At 38.1% G+C, this 21,584-nt stretch overlaps 1 protein-coding gene across 2 annotated transcripts in view; it reads left to right on the top strand.

Moving 5' to 3' along the window:
- The window catches only part of PDE3B (phosphodiesterase 3B), a 178,338-nt gene extending 165,137 nt beyond the window's left edge, over nt 1-13,201 (top strand). For both annotated transcript variants that reach the window (XM_027115300.1, XM_027115299.1), the window contains 4 exons: nt 2,329-2,532; nt 5,070-5,231; nt 8,762-9,017; nt 10,230-13,201. In XM_027115300.1, the coding sequence (XP_026971101.1) occupies nt 2,329-2,532; nt 5,070-5,231; nt 8,762-9,017; nt 10,230-10,444 (837 nt within the window). In that variant the 3' untranslated portion in view covers nt 10,445-13,201. The remainder of the gene's footprint in view (nt 1-2,328; nt 2,533-5,069; nt 5,232-8,761; nt 9,018-10,229) is intronic.
- Nucleotides 13,202-21,584: the final 8,383 nt, after the last annotated feature.

Here is a 21,584-nt window from a genome sequence, read left to right as displayed (position 1 = left end):
AGTAAACTTTATGATCAACTAATTTGCTTTGCCATGTTAGAGAAGTATTTGCTTGTGGAGATAAGGATGGGATCCATAACTAGAGAAAGCAGGTAGCAAGTTGCTTTAGCAAAATTCAGAGGATGTTAGTTACTGCAGCTCTAAATTAGGGGGGAAACTGTCTTCCTTTTCTAGTTGTCATGGCGCTCTCAGTAAAAGCCAGCTGAGGCTTCATTATCTGTTTTACCTGGAATGTTTTCCTCACAGAGTTTAAGCTTGGCTTGTTGCTCTATGTGCAAGCTTCCAGTATTCTTCTAAAGCAGAATTTGCCTCCTTACTGCTCCATGATTCTTGCCTCCACTCAGCCATGAGGTAGAGAGTTGACTGGGGTCCAGCAGGGGACTCCTTCTACTTACTCTCCAGGTGGGTTTTTCCTTCTTATGCAATGACTTAGATGGCCTTTCCTCAATCCATTCCCACTTTTACCATGTCTTTAAAGCTTCCAGTATAGTGATTATATCTAGATTCTAATATTGACTCAGATTTCTTTTGGTCCCCATTTTATATTTCTTTGGTAAGGTCAAAGGGTAATTTGGATGCTGCAGGAATTCTGAAGTACTAATTTTTTTTTTTTTACTGATCTCACTAGCTGAGAGTTTAAGTCAGCTAGCTTTACAGGACACTCATTATACATTGTAATTTATTGAGCTGGGAGTTTGATTACTTCTTCATGAACAAAGCTATTCTGGTAATTTATCAGTCTTTATTAGATTTAAGCATGAATTAGTTAAATCACAATTAAATGCAAGTTGACCCCTTAGGAAGTCTTTGAAGTTTCACATGTATGTTTTAATTTGATACGTATATTGTAATATGATTACCACCACAGCGATAGCTAACACCTCCATCACATCACATAATTAACTTTGTGTGTGTGGTAAGGACATTTAAGATCTACTCTCTTAGCAGTTTTTTATTATATAATATAGTATTGTTAATTATAATCACAATGCTGTACACTAGATCCCCAGAACTTGTCTTCAAACTGCACATTTGTACCCTTAGACCACCATCTCCCAATTCCCCCACCCTCTGGTAACAACCTAGTTCTGCTGTATCTAGAGTTCAGTCTCAGATTATTTGTAAGTGATATCATACAGTATTTGTCTTTCTCCGACTTATCTCACTTAGCATAATGCTCTCAAGGTCCACCCATGGCAGGATTTCCTTCTTTTTCACGGCTAAAAAATATTGCATTGTGTCTATATATATTACATCTTCTTTATTCATCCATTGGTGGACACAGATTGTTTCCAGCCTTTTTATGACTCACTGCAAAGTTTAAATCATATCATTGCTAACATAAAAATAAATGATGTAAAAAAAAATCAAATGGTATGTATCTATGCTTAAATCTAGACTATAGCTAATTTTCACAAATATGTAAAACAATCTAATTAGGCTCAGAATATGCATCTTAACTGAGATTGCGCAGTATTTTTATCTGTCCTTTTCCATTAGACAGGAAGCTCTATGAAAATAGGGACGTTTTAATTTTTATACTCAGCCGTTAGCACTGGCTATGAGAGTTCTTTTAATAATTACTATGCTTATTTAATAATTTTAAAAATTGCTTGCTTGTTAGAGATGGAAGAAGCTTTAAAAATTCTGTATAGTCCAGTGGTTTTTAAAATCTGTATTCCCAAATCCTAGACTACTGAGGTAGTACCTCAGGGTCTTCCACTAGAGTGAAGTGGAAAAAAAGTGAATAAATCTACACCACTTGAACCAGAGAATTTGTGCTTTTACCTGCTTGATACTTCTCTGACTCCCAGGCACTGTGTCAGTTGGGAGTATAGGATGTGCCCTTCTCATATTTGTGGGTCTCTGACTCACCATGCACAGTATTCCAGGTTCCTCTCCTTCATGCTTTAGTCAGCATGTTCATTCCATGCTGGCTAAAGAACGGTAATATATCCCTAAACCTGCTCTCTCTGTCCCTAATGACTTTATTAACAGAAGCTTTATCTGAGAAGGTTCACTGATTTAATGAAGTTGACCTCAGATATCAACTTTACATCTCTTGGTAGGCAGCGTGGTGTCTGCAAAGATGAACTTTGGAGACAAATTACCCTTTCGCTTACTAGCTGTGAATGCTGGAAAGGTGTACCTTATCCTCTTTGCACTTGTCTACTCATTTATAAAATTATCAACCCTTCTTTACAGGTACTAACATGCCTGGCATGTAGTAGGTACTCATTGTATTCTTCCAACCTGATCCTAACTCTGTTTATTATTAAAGTTCAGTATCTTTGAGATGCCTGCCTCATTTTTCTTATTCCTTTTTAGGCAGTTTTGTACAACGACAGATCTGTTCTGGAAAATCATCACGCTGCATCAGCCTGGAATCTGTATCTTTCTCGTCCAGAGTACAACTTCCTTCTTAATCTTGATAATGTGCAATTCAAGCGCTTTCGTTTTTTAGTCATTGAAGCAATCCTTGCCACAGATCTTAAAAAGCATTTTGATTTCCTTGCTGAATTCAATGCCAAGGTTTGTTATGCAAATTAATTCCTGGTTTCAAAAGCAGAAATTATTGTCAGTGTTACTGACAAAAGTTATTTTTTTGTTTTGTTTTAAATTTTGAGAGTTTATTTGATCAAAAGCTGATTTGAATCAGGCAGCATCCAGTCTAACAGAAAGGAGCTCCAAGGACCAGTATAAAATGAAAGACTTTTATAGGCACAAGGGGACAGGAAGTTATACTGGGCAAAAGAGCGGGTTGGTAATTGAAAAGTTACTTTTCTTTGGGGGATGGCCAGGTTCTATCAGTCAGATGACCTAACTGATTAGGCCATTCCAAAAGGTATTTTTTTAACATTAAGTTAGAATAAATCTGAAGTCATGAAGTCATGATAAGTCTGACATAATACAATATATATGCCAATATTTTTTAAAAATTATAACATGTCCAAAAATACTATTGCTTGCTACATTTCCAATTATGTCAATTGAAACTTTTAGGGACAGATTTGAGAATGTTGTGCACAGTGCCAAGTAAGGCATTTTATGAAGTTAAAGATGTGTTTCTAAGAAGCCAGTTATGCCTACTTTGCTTCACCTGTTTCCCTTTATATTATTACGTGTTTAACTGGCTGGTGTGGGTCTGGAGAAGTACATGAGAATAAGGCACTCATTGAACTACTGTTTATTGGGATTGCCCACTGCATGCAATCGTCCTAGTGAAGAATAAGGAATGAGCAGATGGAAGTCCCTGTCCTCACTGAGCTCACATTCACTGTGGAATTGAGAATCACTGCCCTTGTGTGATGGTACTAATGGGAGCACGTTCTATCCCTCAGAAGTTGGGGTGAAAAAATGTTGAGAACCACTGCTTTAGATTCCTGAGGGAAGGATGCCCCACCTTCTGCAGGCAGGAAATCGTTTTCTTGATAACATTTGTGCCCTAAAGGAAGGAGTACCTTCAGGGCAGAGGAACAGGTATCAAAGGAGTACTAGATTCAACCTCCTGGAAGGAGACCTATATATGTCACTGTTGTGATATTGATAAAATGTTTATAAAAATCAGCAAGAAATTTGAAATTTCTTTAAACTTATTTCATCGCTGTGTAGCTTTATTAACTTTTTATTTAATAAAAATTCACTTAAGTGCTTAAGTCAGAGTAAATAGAAGTTTTTATAGGTGAAAGATTATCTAGCCCAAAACTTTTGAATCTGTGTTCCTCAGAGATTTCTATTCTGTAGTCTCTCAGAAAAATGTCACATGAGTGGGGCTCTAGACTACACAATTTCTTTCTTTTCTTTCTTTTTTTTTTGGCCATGGGGCGAAGCTTGCGGATCTTAGTTCCCGACCAGAGGTTGAACCCGGGCCACGGCAGTGAAAGTGCAGACTCCTAACCACTGGACAGCCAGGGAATTCCCTAGACTACACAATTTCAATCTAAAGAGCTCGCCTTTCTTTTAACTGTTTTCTGTAGTGGTGGTCTACAGAAGAGTTCCTTTAACAAAAGGGGTGGATGCCAGGGAGTCCCCTGGTGGTCCAGTGGTTAGGACTCAGGGCTTTCTCGGCCGTGGCCCTGCTTCAGTCCCTGGTGGGGGGGAACTAAGATCCTGCAAGCTATGCAGCACAGCCAAAAAAAAGAAAAAAGAGGGGGGTAGATGCCAAAAAAAAAATCTACCATCACAATAAAGTTCCAAAGCCACTGATCTGGCCTATTCACTTTATTTCTTACAAGAGGAAATTTGAGTTCTTGAAAGGCATGTTAATTTGCCTGATAACTAGCATTTATTTAAATAACAATGTTAGCATTTACTATGAACTGTGAATTTTTCTTTGTTAATCCTCATGGCAATATGGCTAGATTGATATTTTTCCTATTTTATAGATGAAGAAGGGTGGACTCAAGGAGCTTAAGTAATTTTTCCAGCATTATGCAATGAATTAGTAAATCATTCTGAGTCAGGATTTAAAACCATAGAGATTAGCTTCTAAGACTTGTGTTCTTTCAGCTATATCGCATGTTGTCTTTTACAGTTAGATCCTTAAGTGTTCCTTTTTGAGACAGAAATAGTTATAATTCTTATATGATTTGGTTTTGCATATACATATATATTTTATATTATATCGTATTATATACGAATGTGTTAATATACACAAATTACAATTTTCTCTGGTAATCACAAATACTGAAACCCATGGTTTGTTGTTCTGCTTGTACAGTGCTCTACTTCCATTGAAACAAAACCGTAAACGACACTTCAAAGGGAAATTTAACCCATAGAGGTACATGTTATGGCACAAACCAATTAAAAGAAGCATTTATTGAAATTCCTTCCTGTCCTTTGGACAGGAAACAGTTTTAAGACAATTTGGTAAAAACAAAAAACTGGGGAATTCCCTGGCAGTCCAGTGGTTAGGACTCCACGCTTTCACTGCCGAGGGCGTGGTTTCAAACCCTGGTTGGGGAACTAAGATACCACAGGCCGTGCGGTGTGGCCAAAAAAAACCCCCCACAACAAAAAACTCCTGTGCCCTCAGCACCTAAAATAATTCTGTTTTTCCAAACTAGGCCAATGATGTAAACAGTAATGGTATAGAATGGAGTAATGAAAATGATCGCCTGTTAGTATGCCAGGTGTGCATCAAACTGGCAGATATAAATGGCCCAACAAAAGTTCGAGACTTGCATTTGAAATGGACAGAAGGCATTGTCAATGAATTTTATGAGCAGGTAAGTTGAAACATTAGATTGGTGGGACTTTTAGATTGGTGGACTTTTCTGCCATCTGAAGACACTACCCTTTGGGTTTGGATAGCTACATTAAATGCTTGAAATGAGTTGCTTTAACCAAAAATGGGTTGCATTTGCTCTGGTCTTAATATTTTCTCAGCTCCTTTGCCTTTGTTTCTAAAATTTAAAAACAGGGAGTTCCCTGGTGGTCCAGCGGTAAAGAACCTGCCTTACAACACAGGGGACGTGGGTTTGATCCCTAGTCAGGGAACTAAAATCCCACATGCCACAGGGCAACTAAGCCTACACGCCACAACTACTGAGCTCGTGCACCTCAACTAGAGAGAGAAAACCCACACACTACAACCAGAAAGAAGCTCACACGCCACAAGGAAAGATCCCGCATGCCTCAACGAAGATCCCATGTGCCACAACTAAAGACCCAACGCAGCCAAAAATTTAAAAAATAACAATAAATAAACAAATTAATCTTTAAATTTTAAAAACAAAAATAGTTTATTGCCAATCTGGAGTGGGTTGAATGTACTCCAGTCTAGAGCTAAGGAAAGACTACATATTGATTCCAAGGTCCCTTTCAATCCTGAAAACCTATAGCCTAGGATAATTTATTTCCAGAAGAAGTTGTTTAATTGATTCAGGGTATATTTAGATTGCATTTTTAAAGTATCAACCCATTTTCAACTCTGCTATAGAAAGACTGCCTTAGATACATCAACTACGTAAAAGTCCTGGCAAAGGGTAAGAAATTAGCACTAGAAATGGGGACAAAGTAGATATTGAGTGGCTTTCAAGTTTCAAAAATATAAACATGCTCTTTTCTCATGTTTTTAATCTTGTCTTTAAAATAATCCTACCACTTTGCAGTCTTTACCACTTTTCTGTCCAATCTTGAGGCTCCCTACAATGTAGAAAAATACTGATTTCCCCAGAAGCCTAATATTTCATTATCTCCAAAATAACAAATACATCCTCTTGACTGGAACTGCATTCCTTGGGAATCCTTACTAGACCTACTAATCAGGAAAGATCAAGATGTTTACCAAGTGAGACTTCTGTGACAGGGCTTTCTTTACCAAGAGTTGCTACTCTAGTAGGAATGATGAAGGTGAGCCTATAAACTGCACACTTATCCGTTATACCTTGTCACACCCAGATTGTATTGAATGACCAGTAAATGTAGTGTCTTTCACCCACCTTAGCTGAACATCCCTGTACAATAGTGTATACTCTGCTGTTTACAAGTCAACAAAATACCATACTGTGTAATCATGAAAATAGATTAGTAAAATCTTAACAATAATCTTAGAATACTTTTCACTGATACATTTGAACTAAATTATATGTAATTTGGGGTAATAAATGGTTATAAATATTTACCCTAATTTGTAGACTGCAGTATGTATAGTGATGTTTGCATATTCCCATCCTCATTCTCAAAGATAATTGAAGACTGCCTCAGGCTTCAGTTCAGGTTCACAAAAGAATTTTATGCTAAGGAAAATGCTGTCTTTATATTATCTGTACAAACAGTGGTAATAAGAAAGTGGTCGTATATGCCAATTTTAGAAAACCCACTAATTCAGTGAAAGAACATTAGAAAATTTCATTTAGACCCATTTTATGATATATTTTTAAAGTATAGAGAATTAATTCTTATTAAACAAACTTGGAAGCCATGCCTGAGGTTGAATCCTGGCTCCTCTTTCTTCCTTGCCAGCAATGTGACCTCAGGTAAGTTCTGTGCCTCAGTTTCCTCATTGAGAAAATAGGAATATTGATGGTACCTACCTTATAAGGTTGTGTGAGGATTAAATGAATTAATTTATGTAAAGTTCTTAGAACAGTTCCTGACACATAAGTGCTCAATAAACTATTATAATTCCAGATCACTAAAAACAATATAATATTTCAGACAGTTTCACTTAATCTTTCTATTCATTATTCTTATGTCAAAGGAGAAAAATGCCATCTGATAATCCTACCACACAGTGGTCATGAAGGTTAAATGTACTAACCTATAGGAAAGTCAACCCTCATCAAAACCATCAGAATTCCTTCTCAGTCTTGTTCTGCTATTCAACCTTCTTCAGATATGGATGCAAATTTCTAACCTGGCCCAACCTTTTACCTTTTTATTACCTTAGTTATTCTATCTTTATGTATACTCCTATAGCCATTATGTGCCATGGGCTTAGAAAAGCCTAGCTCCTATTTAAAAGTCAAATGTATGAAACTGTAGAATCCTGTGGATAAACCCACCTGGATATTTTTTGTAAATATTAATAATTTTCATCCTCACAGAAGATAAAGCCATATAAGATTTTTAATCATGGGACAGTGAATCATGGGACAGTTTCTGGTTGTCTCCTTAGGGCTCTGTTGGCTCAGCACAGATAGACACTCCTGCTTGCAGAACTTGTGCACTGTGGAGAGTATTCACCCTCCACCAGTTCAGACAGTAGGCACTAAAGTGTTAATAGTACCATTTGGGGACCGCTCAGCCCTGTGCTCGACATTTTATATAATATTGCTTTTCATCCTATAGCAACCCTGTAGATTATTATTCACATCTTACACATGAATTGGGCATAGAGCTTGCCCAGCACCACACAGGTAGTAGGTGGCAAAAGCAGGTTTTGAAACCACATCTGTCTGATCTCCAGTTGTGCTCTCCAGAACCCTAGGGACCACAAGTGGGAGGGTATCACAGGGCAGGCAGCTGGGGTGAACGCTCACCTCAACCACAATAGCTCTACTTTTGTCTGTTTTACATATTGAGTTTTCTGATTTAGATTCATTAAAGGGTTCTGCTGTTAGAAAAAAAAGGGAGGGCATTGGAAAGCATTTGCAAAATTCAACTCTGTACTTCTGAGGTACAACTACAACAAAAATGATTCCATTATATCATCTCCCCATAGGAGAAAGAGGATCTATATTTGATATTATAGAATTTTGGTAATTTATATAGAATTTATATATTCTATTAATATAATTTTGGTTTGTTAGCAAATTTGCTGTATTTATTTATTTATTTATTTTTGCGGTATGTGGGCCTCTCACTGTTGTGGCCTCTCCCGTTGCGGAGCACAGGCTCCGGACGCGCAGGCTCAGCGGCCATGGCTCATGGGCCCAGCCGCTCCGCAGCATGTGGGATCTTCCCAGACCGGGGCACGAACCCGTGTCCCCTGCATCGGCAGGAGGACTCTCAACCACTGCGCCACCAGGGAAGCCCTGCTGAATTTATTTTAAAAGATGTATATTTTTCTTGCTACCTGAATATCAACCGTACTGGTTGACTGGGGGTGTGAGAATAAAGTCTTGTTAAGGATTTCTCAAATAGTAGAGAAATTCTTTGAGTTGGAATGACAGAGTAATTTCACTGATACTTCTTTGTAAAAATTATTTTGAGTTAGACTGTGCTTATTAAAAAACCTCAAGATAATTTTAACAAAGCTCAGTGGTTGTTCTTTCAACAGTTAAATGTATACTTTTCTTTTTAATATGATCAGGGAGATGAAGAAGCAAATCTTGGTTTGCCCATCAGTCCCTTCATGGATCGTTCTTCTCCTCAACTAGCAAAACTCCAGGAATCTTTTATCACTCACATAGTGGGTCCCCTGTGTAACTCCTATGATGCTGCTGGTTTGCTACCGGGTCAGTGGATAGAAGCAGAAGAGGATGATGATACTGAAAGTTGTTATGATGAAGAAGATGGTGAAGAATTAGATACAGAGGATGAAGAAATAGAAGACAACCTAAATCCTAGTAAGATATAAGGATACTGTCATTTCTTTAATGTTATTAATTACCTGCAAATGTCCATTTAATTTGGATTTGTTTTTAAGATACAGATTCAGTAGTTATATCTTAAGTAAGTACTATCTAAATGTTCAGCCTGAATAGTCTCCTTTTGAGTAACTACTGCTTGGGTACCACGCAAATGCTGTCACACAACAAGCATTCTTAGTTAAAGTAGCATCTCTGGAAGTGCTGTCCTCCAGCCAGTGCACTTCAGCAGTCTCTACCTGTGCACACATGATGGGGCTGTCGCCAAATCTGAACTTACGTGAGCTGGCTGGTCCTAGTGGCTAGTCCTCCTTTGCCTAACCCCTCTTCACACCACCCTCCCCTGTTAACATGCCCTTCATACAGACTTGGGAAATAGTTCATTCAACACAGTTGGGAGAGGAGGAAAATACACATTATCTGACTCTAAGAGGAAAACCAAGTTTTGTGGCATTATGGCTTTGAACTACCAAACCGTAATGCATAGTTTTTCTATATAAATCAGTGAGTATAAATGGAAGATGAAAAAGACATTTGTCATCTTTGTAACTAAAAATGAAATCAGTTATTTGCTCTTTAAAGTAGGATTTAAATTATATCTAGCTAATTTTTTTGTTTGTTTCCCAAGCATGCTATAAATCAGAACAGGTAAGACAGCTTGAAACAAGATAACAAAGTACTACCCCCACCCTACCTTGTATTCAGGAGTAGCATAGTGAAGAGTAATCTTATGGCATTTTGGCATTACCATCTGATGTCATCTTGGGAAAGTTGATTGGCTTCTAAAAATTATTTGTACTCACCAAAATTTTGATAATTGTGTTTAATTCAATACATTAAAAAAAATCCCTAAAAAGGATGGTTTTTAACTTTGCATTGTTATTTATCATCAGTACCATCCTCCCTTCTCCTTGAAACTCCCACCCCACCCCATCTTCCCTAATTCCCTCTCTTCTTTATTTTTATCCAGTAACACTTAACACCATCTAACACACAAGTGTCTTGCTTCTTTGCTTATCTTGGTTTTCCCACTAGAAAGAGAGCCCCATGGTGCAAGGATTATTTTAATCTTATTATAACTATAACCCCAGTGCTTAGATAAATGCCTGGAATGTATCAAGCACTCAGATACTTATTGAATGATTGAATCATATTGCTATGATTAGAATACACATGTGTTAAATTTCACAGAACCACAAAGAAGGAAAGGCAGACGGCGAATATTTTGTCAGCTAATGCACCATCTCACCGAAAACCACAAGATATGGAAGGAAATCATAGAGGAAGAAGAGAAATGTAAAGCTGATGGGAATAAACTACAGGTGGAGAATTCTTCCTTACCTCAAGGAGATGAGATTCAGGTCATTGAAGAAGCAGATGAAGAGGAAGAGAGACAGTTGGAATAAAAGAAAAGGCATATTGAAGAAGCCCTGAGGGCCGTGCTCAGTGCCGACGTCATTGCCTAGTGCTCACCACGCTGGCTTGGAACCGACTGCACCTAGGTGGACAGGCGCTAACACTGTGAGAGGATCCCTGCTGTGCCGGCAGTTTCCCACTCCCATGCACTTTCACCACACGGACTAAAAGTATCCTTGGAGCTTGGTTTCAGTTGACTTGTGTTGCCAAGCCCTTACTTAATGCCTTTACTGGTGTATAAATATTAATACTTTGTCATAATACTGCTTTGCTGGCTAGAAGGCTCTTATTTTTCAGGAGGGGGGAGCTATAACTAAAAACTCAAGTGACTCACTTTAGTTTCCTAAGTGGCCAGAACCTTTTCCTTTCTTGAAGACAGGATTAAAAAACAACAACAAAAAATGGGAATTCCCTGGCGGTCCAGTGGTTAGGACTCGGAACTTTCACTGCCATGAATCCCTAGTAGAGTTCAATTCCTCATCAGGGAACTAAGATCCTGCAAGCTGAGCAGCACAGCTGAAAAAAAACCCAAAAACAAAAAACGCCACCAAAAAACATGATTCATATTGTACTTCCAAATGTGTCTTTTATGTCTTTGAATGTTTGGGGGGGGAAATGTCTGTGCCTATCTATAAAAAAGAAATCCAGCGTTGCCTTTCTGAGGGATCTGTTCAATGCAGTATACCGTTCAGTGCTGTTCTCCAGCTAGGTTTATCCATGAAGGACTGAGTAACCTTTGTTATATTTAACAAAATCCAGGTGCATCAATTTTTGATGCTTTTTACTGTTTTTTTTTTTAATCTACTATGTGTGTGTTCTTTCTGCTCAGAGCATTCAGGTTTGCCGTGGACATCAGAAGTCTGAATTCCAGTCTTACTGACTTTATATCCCATGGTTGAATTTTAAAGCTGTTTAGGTTTAACAATGAAGGAATTTTATTCTTTAGTCAAAACTGTTCTTATTTTAACTCTTGCTCAGGATTAGTATTTTTAAACATTTATTTTAATATAAACACAGCACAGATTTGTCAGAAGAAAAAAAAATGTCCTAATATCAATGTTAACCTTTTATGAAATGAGCATTATTCTCTCTTCTTAAATTTGAGACTAATTAAAGCCAAGGAAAAGGAGATGTCTGTCTTTCGCCTTAATACAAAAATCAAATGCAATTAATCCTATCAAAGATAAAGAACAAATGAAATAGCATGAACTCTAAAGGTCACATACATTGAATAAATAATTGAATATGTGCTTAATCTTCAGATCCATATCTTGGGTGTTGTGTGTTACTGTAAAACTGATGCTCATCTTTCTGTTAGTTTCCTTCTGCCTTGAGACTACATGAAATGACCTATGACTACTCAATACTTCTAGAGCTCAACTGCAAGTCTAGTTTCTGAGATAAAGTAAATGGTGGGAGTACTTATTTAATTTTTATATTTTAAAAACCTAAATATTTTAGTAAATCATTTTACACAAAAGCACATTAAGATAATTACAAAGAAAATGGGCCATATTTACAATGTTTATAAACTTGTTAGGGTCCAGATATATACCCTAGTTGTGAAAATTTTTTTGAAGATATAAAATGCAGCCAGAATGACAGCAAGACGGTAGACAATATTTTCCATTATTTTTGGAGACTGTATTATATTTTGGATCTGTGCAGCTCTTATGAAGCTTTTTCAGTTTTCCAAGGTAATTCTTTTTTAAATTAATTTTTACTGTATAGTTGATTTACAATGTTGTGTTATAGTTTCTGCTGTACAGCAAAGTGAATCAGTTATACATATACATATACCCACTCTTTTAGATTCTGTTCCCATATAGTTCATTACAGAGTATTGAGTAGACTTCTCTGTGCAAGGTAATTCCTTTAAAATATGATGTCAGCAGGCAATTTCTTACCTACCTAGATTATTTAGCTTATCTGAAAGATATCAATTAAAGATCTACATAAGTGTTGAAAGTTTTGATCCTGTATAGTATCATAATATTTAATGAATCACTAAGCTTTATTTATTAGATACGGTGAGTGCTAGCTCCTTCCTACTACTTTTGCTACCATTGCCACATCACTGTAAACTGGCCTCTCATTACTGAGTGATAAAATTTTAACTAATTTATTGAGTTTGCCCTTATAATGTCTATATCCTGTGCTTCTTGTTCTCTTGAGTACATTTTACATCCTGCAGAAGTATATTTCTGCTATTGCAAACTACATATATATATATAAATTCACACACATGCATGTGTGCATAATGACTCAAATTTCCTTACTTTCTATTTTATTAAAATTTTGTATTGGGTTGTTTAGTGTATATTTTTATTTTCTCAAAAGAAGCATGTTTTTATTCTGTTAAAAATGCTATTACTGAAAATTCACTTAAGTAATTTAACCCTGAAATTATTTAGCCTTTACAAAATAATTGGCATATATTAAATAACCCAAACACTAAAAAGTATTCTTGCTGAAACTTAAATTCATAAATTGTAAGAAATGAATGTGAGTGTATGTTAAGTATAAACAGTACTATTAGATGGAATCTTACTTGAGAAATTGTGGAAAGTCATATTGCAGATCCTATTTTGGTTATTACTGAATCAGATTAATTTTCTAATTAGAATCATTTTCATCATGAATTTGCTGTTGTTTTAAGTCACTGGTCTTAGAAATAATCTTGTAGTGCTATAATATCTGTGTGCTTACTGACATTTTTCTCCATAAAAGTCTACTTTTTAAAGTTATTTCATGATTTGAAGGCTGTTTCCTGCTATTCTCACTCTGCTGGTGCTGTTGGATTTTTCTACTTATTTTTACAAGAATCCTAGGAATTCTGGCACTGCTTAGGTTTCTGTCTATATTGCATGATCTCATAGGAACAACCTTCACAATAGAGACGAATAGAATGAACTCTGGTTTCTTCACTGTAATTGCCAAGCCAGTCAGCAGCTCTAGAGGGTGTGTGGGGATGACTGGTATATGGAGCAGGGATGAAAGCTTCCCAGAGACTTTAATGCTGAGAACTGAAGACTTAATGAGTTAGCTTGGAGATGATGGCTTGGCTTGTGACCAGAGAATAACAGCATATGTAGAGGCCAGGAGAAAAAGCATCCCACCTTGGAGGAGCCGAAAGAGATTTAGGATGGCTGAAACTTAGAGTGCAAAAAGAGGGGATGGTAGAGAGAGAGTGGTTAATGAAGGGACTTGTAAAGCATGACATGCCACTTAAACTTTATTCCAAAAGGAAATGAGGAAAAATTGAAAGAGTTTTAATATGAAAGTGACATAATTAGATTCACATTTTATGAGGATCATTCAAATAACGTATCATGTTGAGTGGAAGAGTAAGATTAGACATGGGGAGAGCTCAGTGCTCTAGGATAGATTGTAGGACAACAGGAAAGTGAACGGACTTGAGATTTAAGGTATACAATAGAATCAATTTACCCTGATTAACTGGGTATGGTGGTAAGAAAGAGATGATGACCTTTCACAGCCTCCTCACCTGGGAAGCTTCCTAAACCTGATGTGCAGGCCACAAACCAGACCAATCTAATCAGAATGTGGAAAAGAGGGTGGAAGTTGGGTATCAGCATTTTGCAAAAGTCCCTTGAGATTCCAGTGAGCGTCCAAGGTTGAGAACCAATGTATTAGAAGTCCCTGAGGGGCAGGCATGAGTGAGGGCCACGCAGACTGCCTTACTCTGCCTCCCACTCCATCCTCCATCACCTACTCCTCAGGTGCCTCCTCCCTGTCTTAGGGCTGCTGCTGAAGCTCCAGTCAGGCCACGCCCCTTAACTGCTTTCCCCTATATTTGCTGTCCCCTCCCTGTTGATGGCCCTAATGGATTCTGCAGGTTAAACATTCACAGCCGGGAATTCCCTAGTGGTCCAGTGGCTGCCTTTCCATTGCAGGGGGCAGGGGTTCGATCCCTGGTGGGGAATCCCACAAGCCCCATGGTGCAGCCAGAAAAAAACAAACAACCTTCACAGCCATGTCTAGCTGCCCTGAGATTAGCCTGTCAGACAATGGCAGAAACCGCTCTTACTCCTGATTCTAATGGAATAATTTACAGTAAATGGTCTCCCTTCCCCCACCAAGGAGCCCAGTCTCCTTAGACAAATGGAGGTGAGCAAGGGCTGCCTCTAATGGGATGCAGGAGCAGAAATGAGCTGTCCAAATGGAGTGGCTGTCACAGCAGCTGCTGTATTAAGTGAGAGACACTGAGGCTTCAAATCCTTCTTGTAAACTAACCACTCCTGGTGAGAGATGCAGCCAAGAGTCGTACAGAACCCAGGCTCCAGGCTCCAGGGTGGGATTTCCAATTAGAAAGGGCCCCAGGGGAGGTGACTAGGGGGTGGGGGTCCCCCTCTTCCCTGTTGACTTCCTACATCCTTCTTCCTCCTCCCCTTCTTCCCACCCCTTCACACCCTCACCCCTGCTCTGCCCTAGTGTTTGAAAGGATTCCTTGGAGCCTTATTCCTACTCACTTTAAGAGAGAAGTTCCGTTCCAAACCCTTGCTCTGGGCTCAGGTGTCCTCCACTAGTGTATGGGGGGAGCCGAGATTAAGATGCCTGATACCACCTGGCACTGGTGCCTTCCTGGGAACCATGACTCTGAGGACTCACTGATCAAGGAACATTTTCCATGCCCATAAACTTTTCCATCAAGAGAGATGCTGCTCAGCATTGATTATCCATTATTAATTCCCTCATTCAATAAATATTTATTTTCAACACAAACAAGGTGAATCCCATGTTTCTTCTACAAGTTGTGTACAGCCCAGCAGCAGAGAGAAATATGTGCACATGGCGGGACACTCACTGGAGCTGTAGCTCAGATGCCACAGAGGTGGCACTGACAAGATCTCCTTGTCAATATGCTCAAGTTCATGTTCATTTGGTCATTGGTGACCACATAAGTTGCAGTATGCAAGGAGGAGACTTCTGGAAGGAAAGAGAATTAGACTGTGGCCATTCCCTTGGTTGATGTTAACTAGACTTATTGTGATCATTTTGCACTATATACAAATATCTAATCATCGTGTTGTACACGTGAAACTAATTAATATATCAATTATATCTATTAAAAAAAAACCTTAGTAAGTGGTGAGGGGAGACCAGCATGGTAGACAGACACTTTTCGCTTACAGCTAATTTCTAGACTCCACCTGCTGGCAGACATAGGACACTCCTCAACGTACTGCTAACACTGTGTACATTGATTCAGAAATGGGCGGGACAGAGCTTGCCTGTGAAGGTCCCCCCAACGCCTACAGTTGAGCTTGGCAGGACAAAGGTAGATAGTAATACCTGCAATGCCTTAACCTTCTGAAGACAACACTAATACAATTTAAGGATTGAATGGGAGGTAGAAGATAGGTTTGATGGCCTACCTCCCCTTTCTGGGAAAATTTCTATCTCCATGTGGTTTAGACGACCTTGTTGGAACCACAAGGGTCTGACCCACCCCTCAGGCCAGAGTTTATTGATCCAAGAATTTACACCGAACCCAAGTTCCAACCCATAGACTAAGCTTAGTCCGCCACATTCCTCCTAAGAATTTGAACTAGTAAACTAAGAAACCAAGATTAAGAACCACACTATCAGATAGTAGAGATATTGGACTTAAAAGGTCATTACAATGGATCAAATTTTTGTGTTCCCCCAAGTTCATATGTTGAAACCTAATCCCCAATGTGACAGTGTTTGGAGGTGGGGCCTTTGGTTGGTAATTAGGCCAAGAGGGCAGTTATGCAAGGGAGGATTAACATTAGAAATTGAATAATGGGAAATTCCCTGACGGTCCAGTGGTTAGAACTCAGCGCTTTCACTGCCCTGGGCCCAGGTTCAATCCCTGGTCAGAGAACTCAGGTCTCATAAGCCACATGGCACACCCCAAAAAAATTTTTTTTGATTAATGTAATTAAACACATTAACCAATTAAAGGAGAAAAAAAGAATTATTATCTCAATGGATGCAAAAAATAATAAAAGTCACTCATTTAAGAAACAAAAGAGGAATGAAAGAAGGATGGATGCATGGGAGGGAAAAAAGAGATAAACCTAGAATATAGGGAACTTAGGTTTGTGGGGTATGCACAAAAGAAATAACAGTCGATGACATATTTAACGATGAAATGTTAGTCATTCCCTTAAACAGACAAGAATGCTCACTATTATCACTTTTCATCAACATGCTACTGGAGGTTCTAACCACAGTGGTAAGAAATAAAAGCCATAATTGGAAAGGGAGAAACAAAATGGTCGTTATTTATAGACGATATTATTGTCTAATGGAAAATCCCAAAGAATTGAGAAAAAATTATATTTTTCAAAATAGAAAGTTTAGCACTATTGTCATATGCTATCAATACACAAATTTCTACTGCATTTTCAGAGAACAGCATCAAATTCTGCTGTCACCAATTTTAGCTTAGAAATGATCCCCAAGTTCAGGGTCCCAGGCACACTTTAATTCTCTTGAGTCTTCACACATAGTCAAAATCCCCTGCTGGGGGCTCCCTGCTTGTTTTTAAAGGAAAGTTTTTAAAGAGGATATTCACAGTTAAACGTCATCAGGAAGACAGACAGTGTAAGTGCCATCCAGCTGCTAACACTTTGTCTCAGTCTATTTTCCCTTAATAGCCCTTTCAATACTATCAGCCTAAATGAAGACAAAGAGGATCCAAAAAGATATAAAATATCCACCACTAGAAGAGTTAGTATGATTCATTGCATTTAAATTCAAATAACTGCTTTTGGAAAAGGATAAATGGAGAAGGGCTGGTTTAATCAGCCCTCTAATGATAATAGCCCTGGAAGCTGTTGTCAATTACCTATGTTTCTCTGGTTAAGAAAAAGAAAAAAGGCAAAGGGTGTCATAAATTGCATTCGTCAGAATATACTGTCTGCATCCACCCCATTCTGAAATAGCCAGATAAAATAAATGGAACATTGGTAAATTAGAAGTCCAGAGAAGAGTGATAAGAGCCAAATCAGATAAAGAACGTATGATAACTACCCTGAACTTGGTGTTTATTTTTCCCATCTAGGACTTTACACTTTTACTACATAAGTATGTTTCTATTACAAACATATGCACTTTTTAAACTTTAAATAAAGAGCACCATACTTCACACCTTCTTTGCAAGTTTCTTCTTGCAAAAAATTTTTTAGGCTTATTCATGTTTACATGTGTAGCTCTATTTCATTCATTTAAATTTCTGAATTGTATTACATTGTACTTATCCATTTCCTCTTGAGGGACATTTAAAGATTTTTTAATATATGCTATTGTAATAAACATTGAACTTAAAGGGAAATTTTAAAACATACAAATCCTATGACCCATCTTCAGAGCTTTTGACTTAGTAGGTCAAAGACAACCATATAAAAACCACCACTACCACCTGTGATTCTAATGTTCACGTCAGTTTTTCAACCATTGAAGGTTGACCCCATCTCCACTCACCACCTCTCTCCCTACACCACTTTACAATTAAGTCCCTGGAAGTTTACAAAGTCCCTAGAAGTTTGGACATGCTCAAGGTCAGAGAAAGATTCATGGATTTTGCAGCCATCATGTGCTAAACTTTAGATAGGTCCTGTGGATATAAAATAATAAAGAAGACAGAAAAAACCCTGCCTTCCTTGAGCTTATCATCTAGACCAGCGCTTTTCAAACTTTTATGTGCATATGAATCACCTGGGGATCTTAAGGCATAGATGCTGATTCACAAATCTAGGTGGGCCCGAGATTCTGCATTACTAATCAGCTCCCAGGTAATGCTGCTGGCCCATGGACCAGACTTTGCATGGCAAGGAGTGGAACAGCTTCAAGGCTGAGACTAGAATGCAGGTTTCCTGACTCTGATAACCTGAAGCCAGGGTCTGATTCCCTAAGCAGCTCCCCAAAGACAAATTTACTGGTTACCTGAGGGTGAATATTCTGCAAGCGTTTGATGGAATTCCTTTCAAGACCAAAATTAAGGAAACAAAAAGAGAAATAAATTTAAAAAAAGAACCTATGATATTTTAGCCTGGAGAAGCAAAGACTCACAGGGGAACCCAAGTGAAAGCTTTCTTTCAATGTTTGAAGTGGGGGCCACATATTTAAATACCTACAAGACCAGATAGAACATTCAAATTAATGTGGACTTCGTGTAGTACACATGTATATATCACGTAAAAAGCCACAACTCAGCTCTAATTGTTTTTTGCTAGTCAAAAGGCCAGCGCAGCATTTATGGAATATCATATTTTTTAAAAAGAAACGCTGAAAATATGGATTTTACAAGAAATTTAGATTGTTTTTAAACGTTAACTTTTATTTTTTAAATTAAACCTAAATATTCTGGAACCAATACCTATGTGGTTTCCCCCATATCACAAACGAGCAATTCTCCGACAGCAACTGGGTGTCCTACAAGTCAACTCTATTCTGACACTATTTACCCAGAGATAGCATCAGATTCCACAAGGGCTCAGTCCCACAAGACGGCCCCCACTCAAAAACCAGCCTCAAGTCCATGTTGTTCTGACCAGCTGGCTATAAATCAGAGGCTCCTGCTACCCTCTCTTTGGGTTCAATTAATTTGCTAAACCAGCTCACAGAATTTAGAAAATCAATTTACTCACCAGATGAGTCGTTTATTACCGAGGATATTAAAGCACAGGAATCAACAGCCAGATGAAGAGATTCACAGGGTGAGGCTGAGAACAAAGAAACTTCAGTCCTCTTGGAGTTTGGAGCCCAGCACGGCGGCACGTAGAGGCATTCTGCTTCACCAACCTGGAAGCTCTCTGAAACCCCTCCTTTTGGATTTTAATGATGGCTTCACTACACAGGCGTGGTTGATTAAATCCTTAGGCATTGGTGATTAATTCAACCTCCAGAACTTTTCTTCTCCTCCTGGGTAATCAGGGAGTGGGGTTGAAAGTTCCAACCCTCTAATCAAGGTGGTTCCCCTGATAACCAGCCCCCATCCTTACTTACTTTCCAAAATCACCTCATTAACATAAACCCAACTGTTGTGGAAAGAGGCTTGTTACGAATAACAAGGCACCCATTTCACTTCTATGGCTCTGAAGCATTTTTTCAGGAATTGAGGACAAGAGACAAAATACTGTAACAAAACATGCTCCATTGGTCTTACAGTTTAGGAAACTCCAAGGGTTTGGGAACTGTGAGCCAGGAACTGTGGATGAAGACCAAATATATTTATTGTGAATTTTTATGAGTCAGGAATTTAGAAATGGCTTGTCTGAGCAGTTCTAGCTCAGGATCTCTCTCATGAGGTCACAATCCGATGCTAGCTGGGTCTGCAGTCATCTTAAGGTTTGAGAAGAATCTACTTCCAAGGTGGCTCACTCACGTGGTTGGCAAGTTGATCCGGGCAATTGGTGGGAGGCCTCACTTTCTCTCCATGTGGGCCTCTCCACAGGACTGCTTGAGTGTCATCATGACATGGTGACAGGTTTCCCCAGTCAGGGAGACCAAGGTGAAAAGCTGCAACGCTTTTAGACAAGCCTTAGAATTCACGCACCACCACTTTCATCGCATGCTATTCATTATACAAACTAGCTGTGGTTAACAAGTTTGTGTGTACCAGGTGAGGATAATTAAGGGTATTTTTGGAGGCTGGCTATCACAGGCTGTACAGTTGCTTTTCCTTGTTTTTGTTTTGTTTTGTTTAGCGTGATTTATCCTGGAGATCTCTCCATATCGCTACCTAGAAAATTCCTGACTCTTTAGAAAGCTGTAAAATATTCTATGGCAGAATATACTATTCCTCTATTGATAGATATGTATTGTTACATTGACTTTTTTGCTTCGTTTTGCTATTAGAAATAACACATCAGAGAATAATAACCTGGTACTTATGTCTCTTCATAAGTGTTCAAGTGTATCTGCAAGAGAAATTCCTAAGAATTAGAACTGTTCAGTCAAAAGGTGAATACATCTATTATTTGATAGATAATGCCAAATTCCCTTCCGTAGGAAATGTGTGTAAATTTGTACTTTCATCACCCACGTATGAAAGTGCATGTTTCAGCACAACCTTCTCAATAGTGATTACAGTCAAGTTCTAGGATTTTTGCCAATACAATAGATGAGATATGTTATCTTAGTAAAGTTTACATGTGCATTTCTTTTTTTGATTAAGGTTTAGTTATCTTTTTAGATGTTTACAATGTGGTGTATGTTATGTGAACTGTCATAACTGGACTTTTGACCAATGTTTTCTAATGCATTATTAAGACTTTTTCTCCTGTGTTCTTGTATTAAGGAGATTAGCCATTTGTTTGCAATAAGATTTGCATATTTCTTCCCAGGTTGTTTCCACTTATAGTGTTGTTTGCCTTGTAGAGGATTTATGTTGTTTTTATGTTGTGTTTTATGTTTCTATAGTATATCCTGCAATAGAATATTGTACAGCTATATAAAGAATAAGGAAGTTTTCTATGTAGCAATATAGAGAGATCTCCAGGATAAATCATATTAAACAAAACAAAAAAAGAGTTTACAGAATGTAAACAAAGAATCTTAAAATTTGTATGGAGACACAAAAGACCCCGAATAGTCAAAGCAGTTTTTAGGGTAAAAAAATGGAGCTGGAGGAATCAGACTCCCTGACTTCAGACTATACTACAAAGCTACAGTAATCAAGACAATATGGTATTGGCACAAAAACAGAAATATAGATCAATGGAACAGTATAGAAAGCCCAGAGATAAACCCATGAACCTAAGGTCAACTAATCTATAATAAAGGAGGCAAGGATGTACAATGGAGAAAAGACAGTCTCTTCAATAAGTGGTGCTGGGAAAACTGGACAGCTACATGTAAAAGAATGAAATTAGAACACTGCCTAACACCATACACAAAAATAAACTCAAAATGGATTTGAGACCTAAATGTAAGACTGGACACCATAAAACTCTTAGAGGAGAACATAGGAAGAACACTCTTTGACATAAATCACAGCAAGATCTTTTTTTGATCCACCTCCTACAGTAATGGAAATAAAAACAATAAACAAATGGGACCTAATGAAACTTCAAAGCTTTTGCACAGCAAAGGAAACTACAAACAAGACGAAAAGACAACCCTCAGAATGGGAGA

This window comes from Aethalodelphis obliquidens, unplaced genomic scaffold (genome assembly GCF_003676395.1).
Source record: "Aethalodelphis obliquidens isolate GAN/ISIS:26980383/991018 unplaced genomic scaffold, ASM367639v1 scaffold14, whole genome shotgun sequence".
In the NCBI taxonomy this organism is placed as follows: Eukaryota; Metazoa; Chordata; class Mammalia; order Artiodactyla; family Delphinidae; genus Aethalodelphis; species Aethalodelphis obliquidens.
The sequence above is the reverse complement of the archived record's forward strand: the minus strand, read 5'-3'. Positions and strand labels throughout refer to the sequence as shown.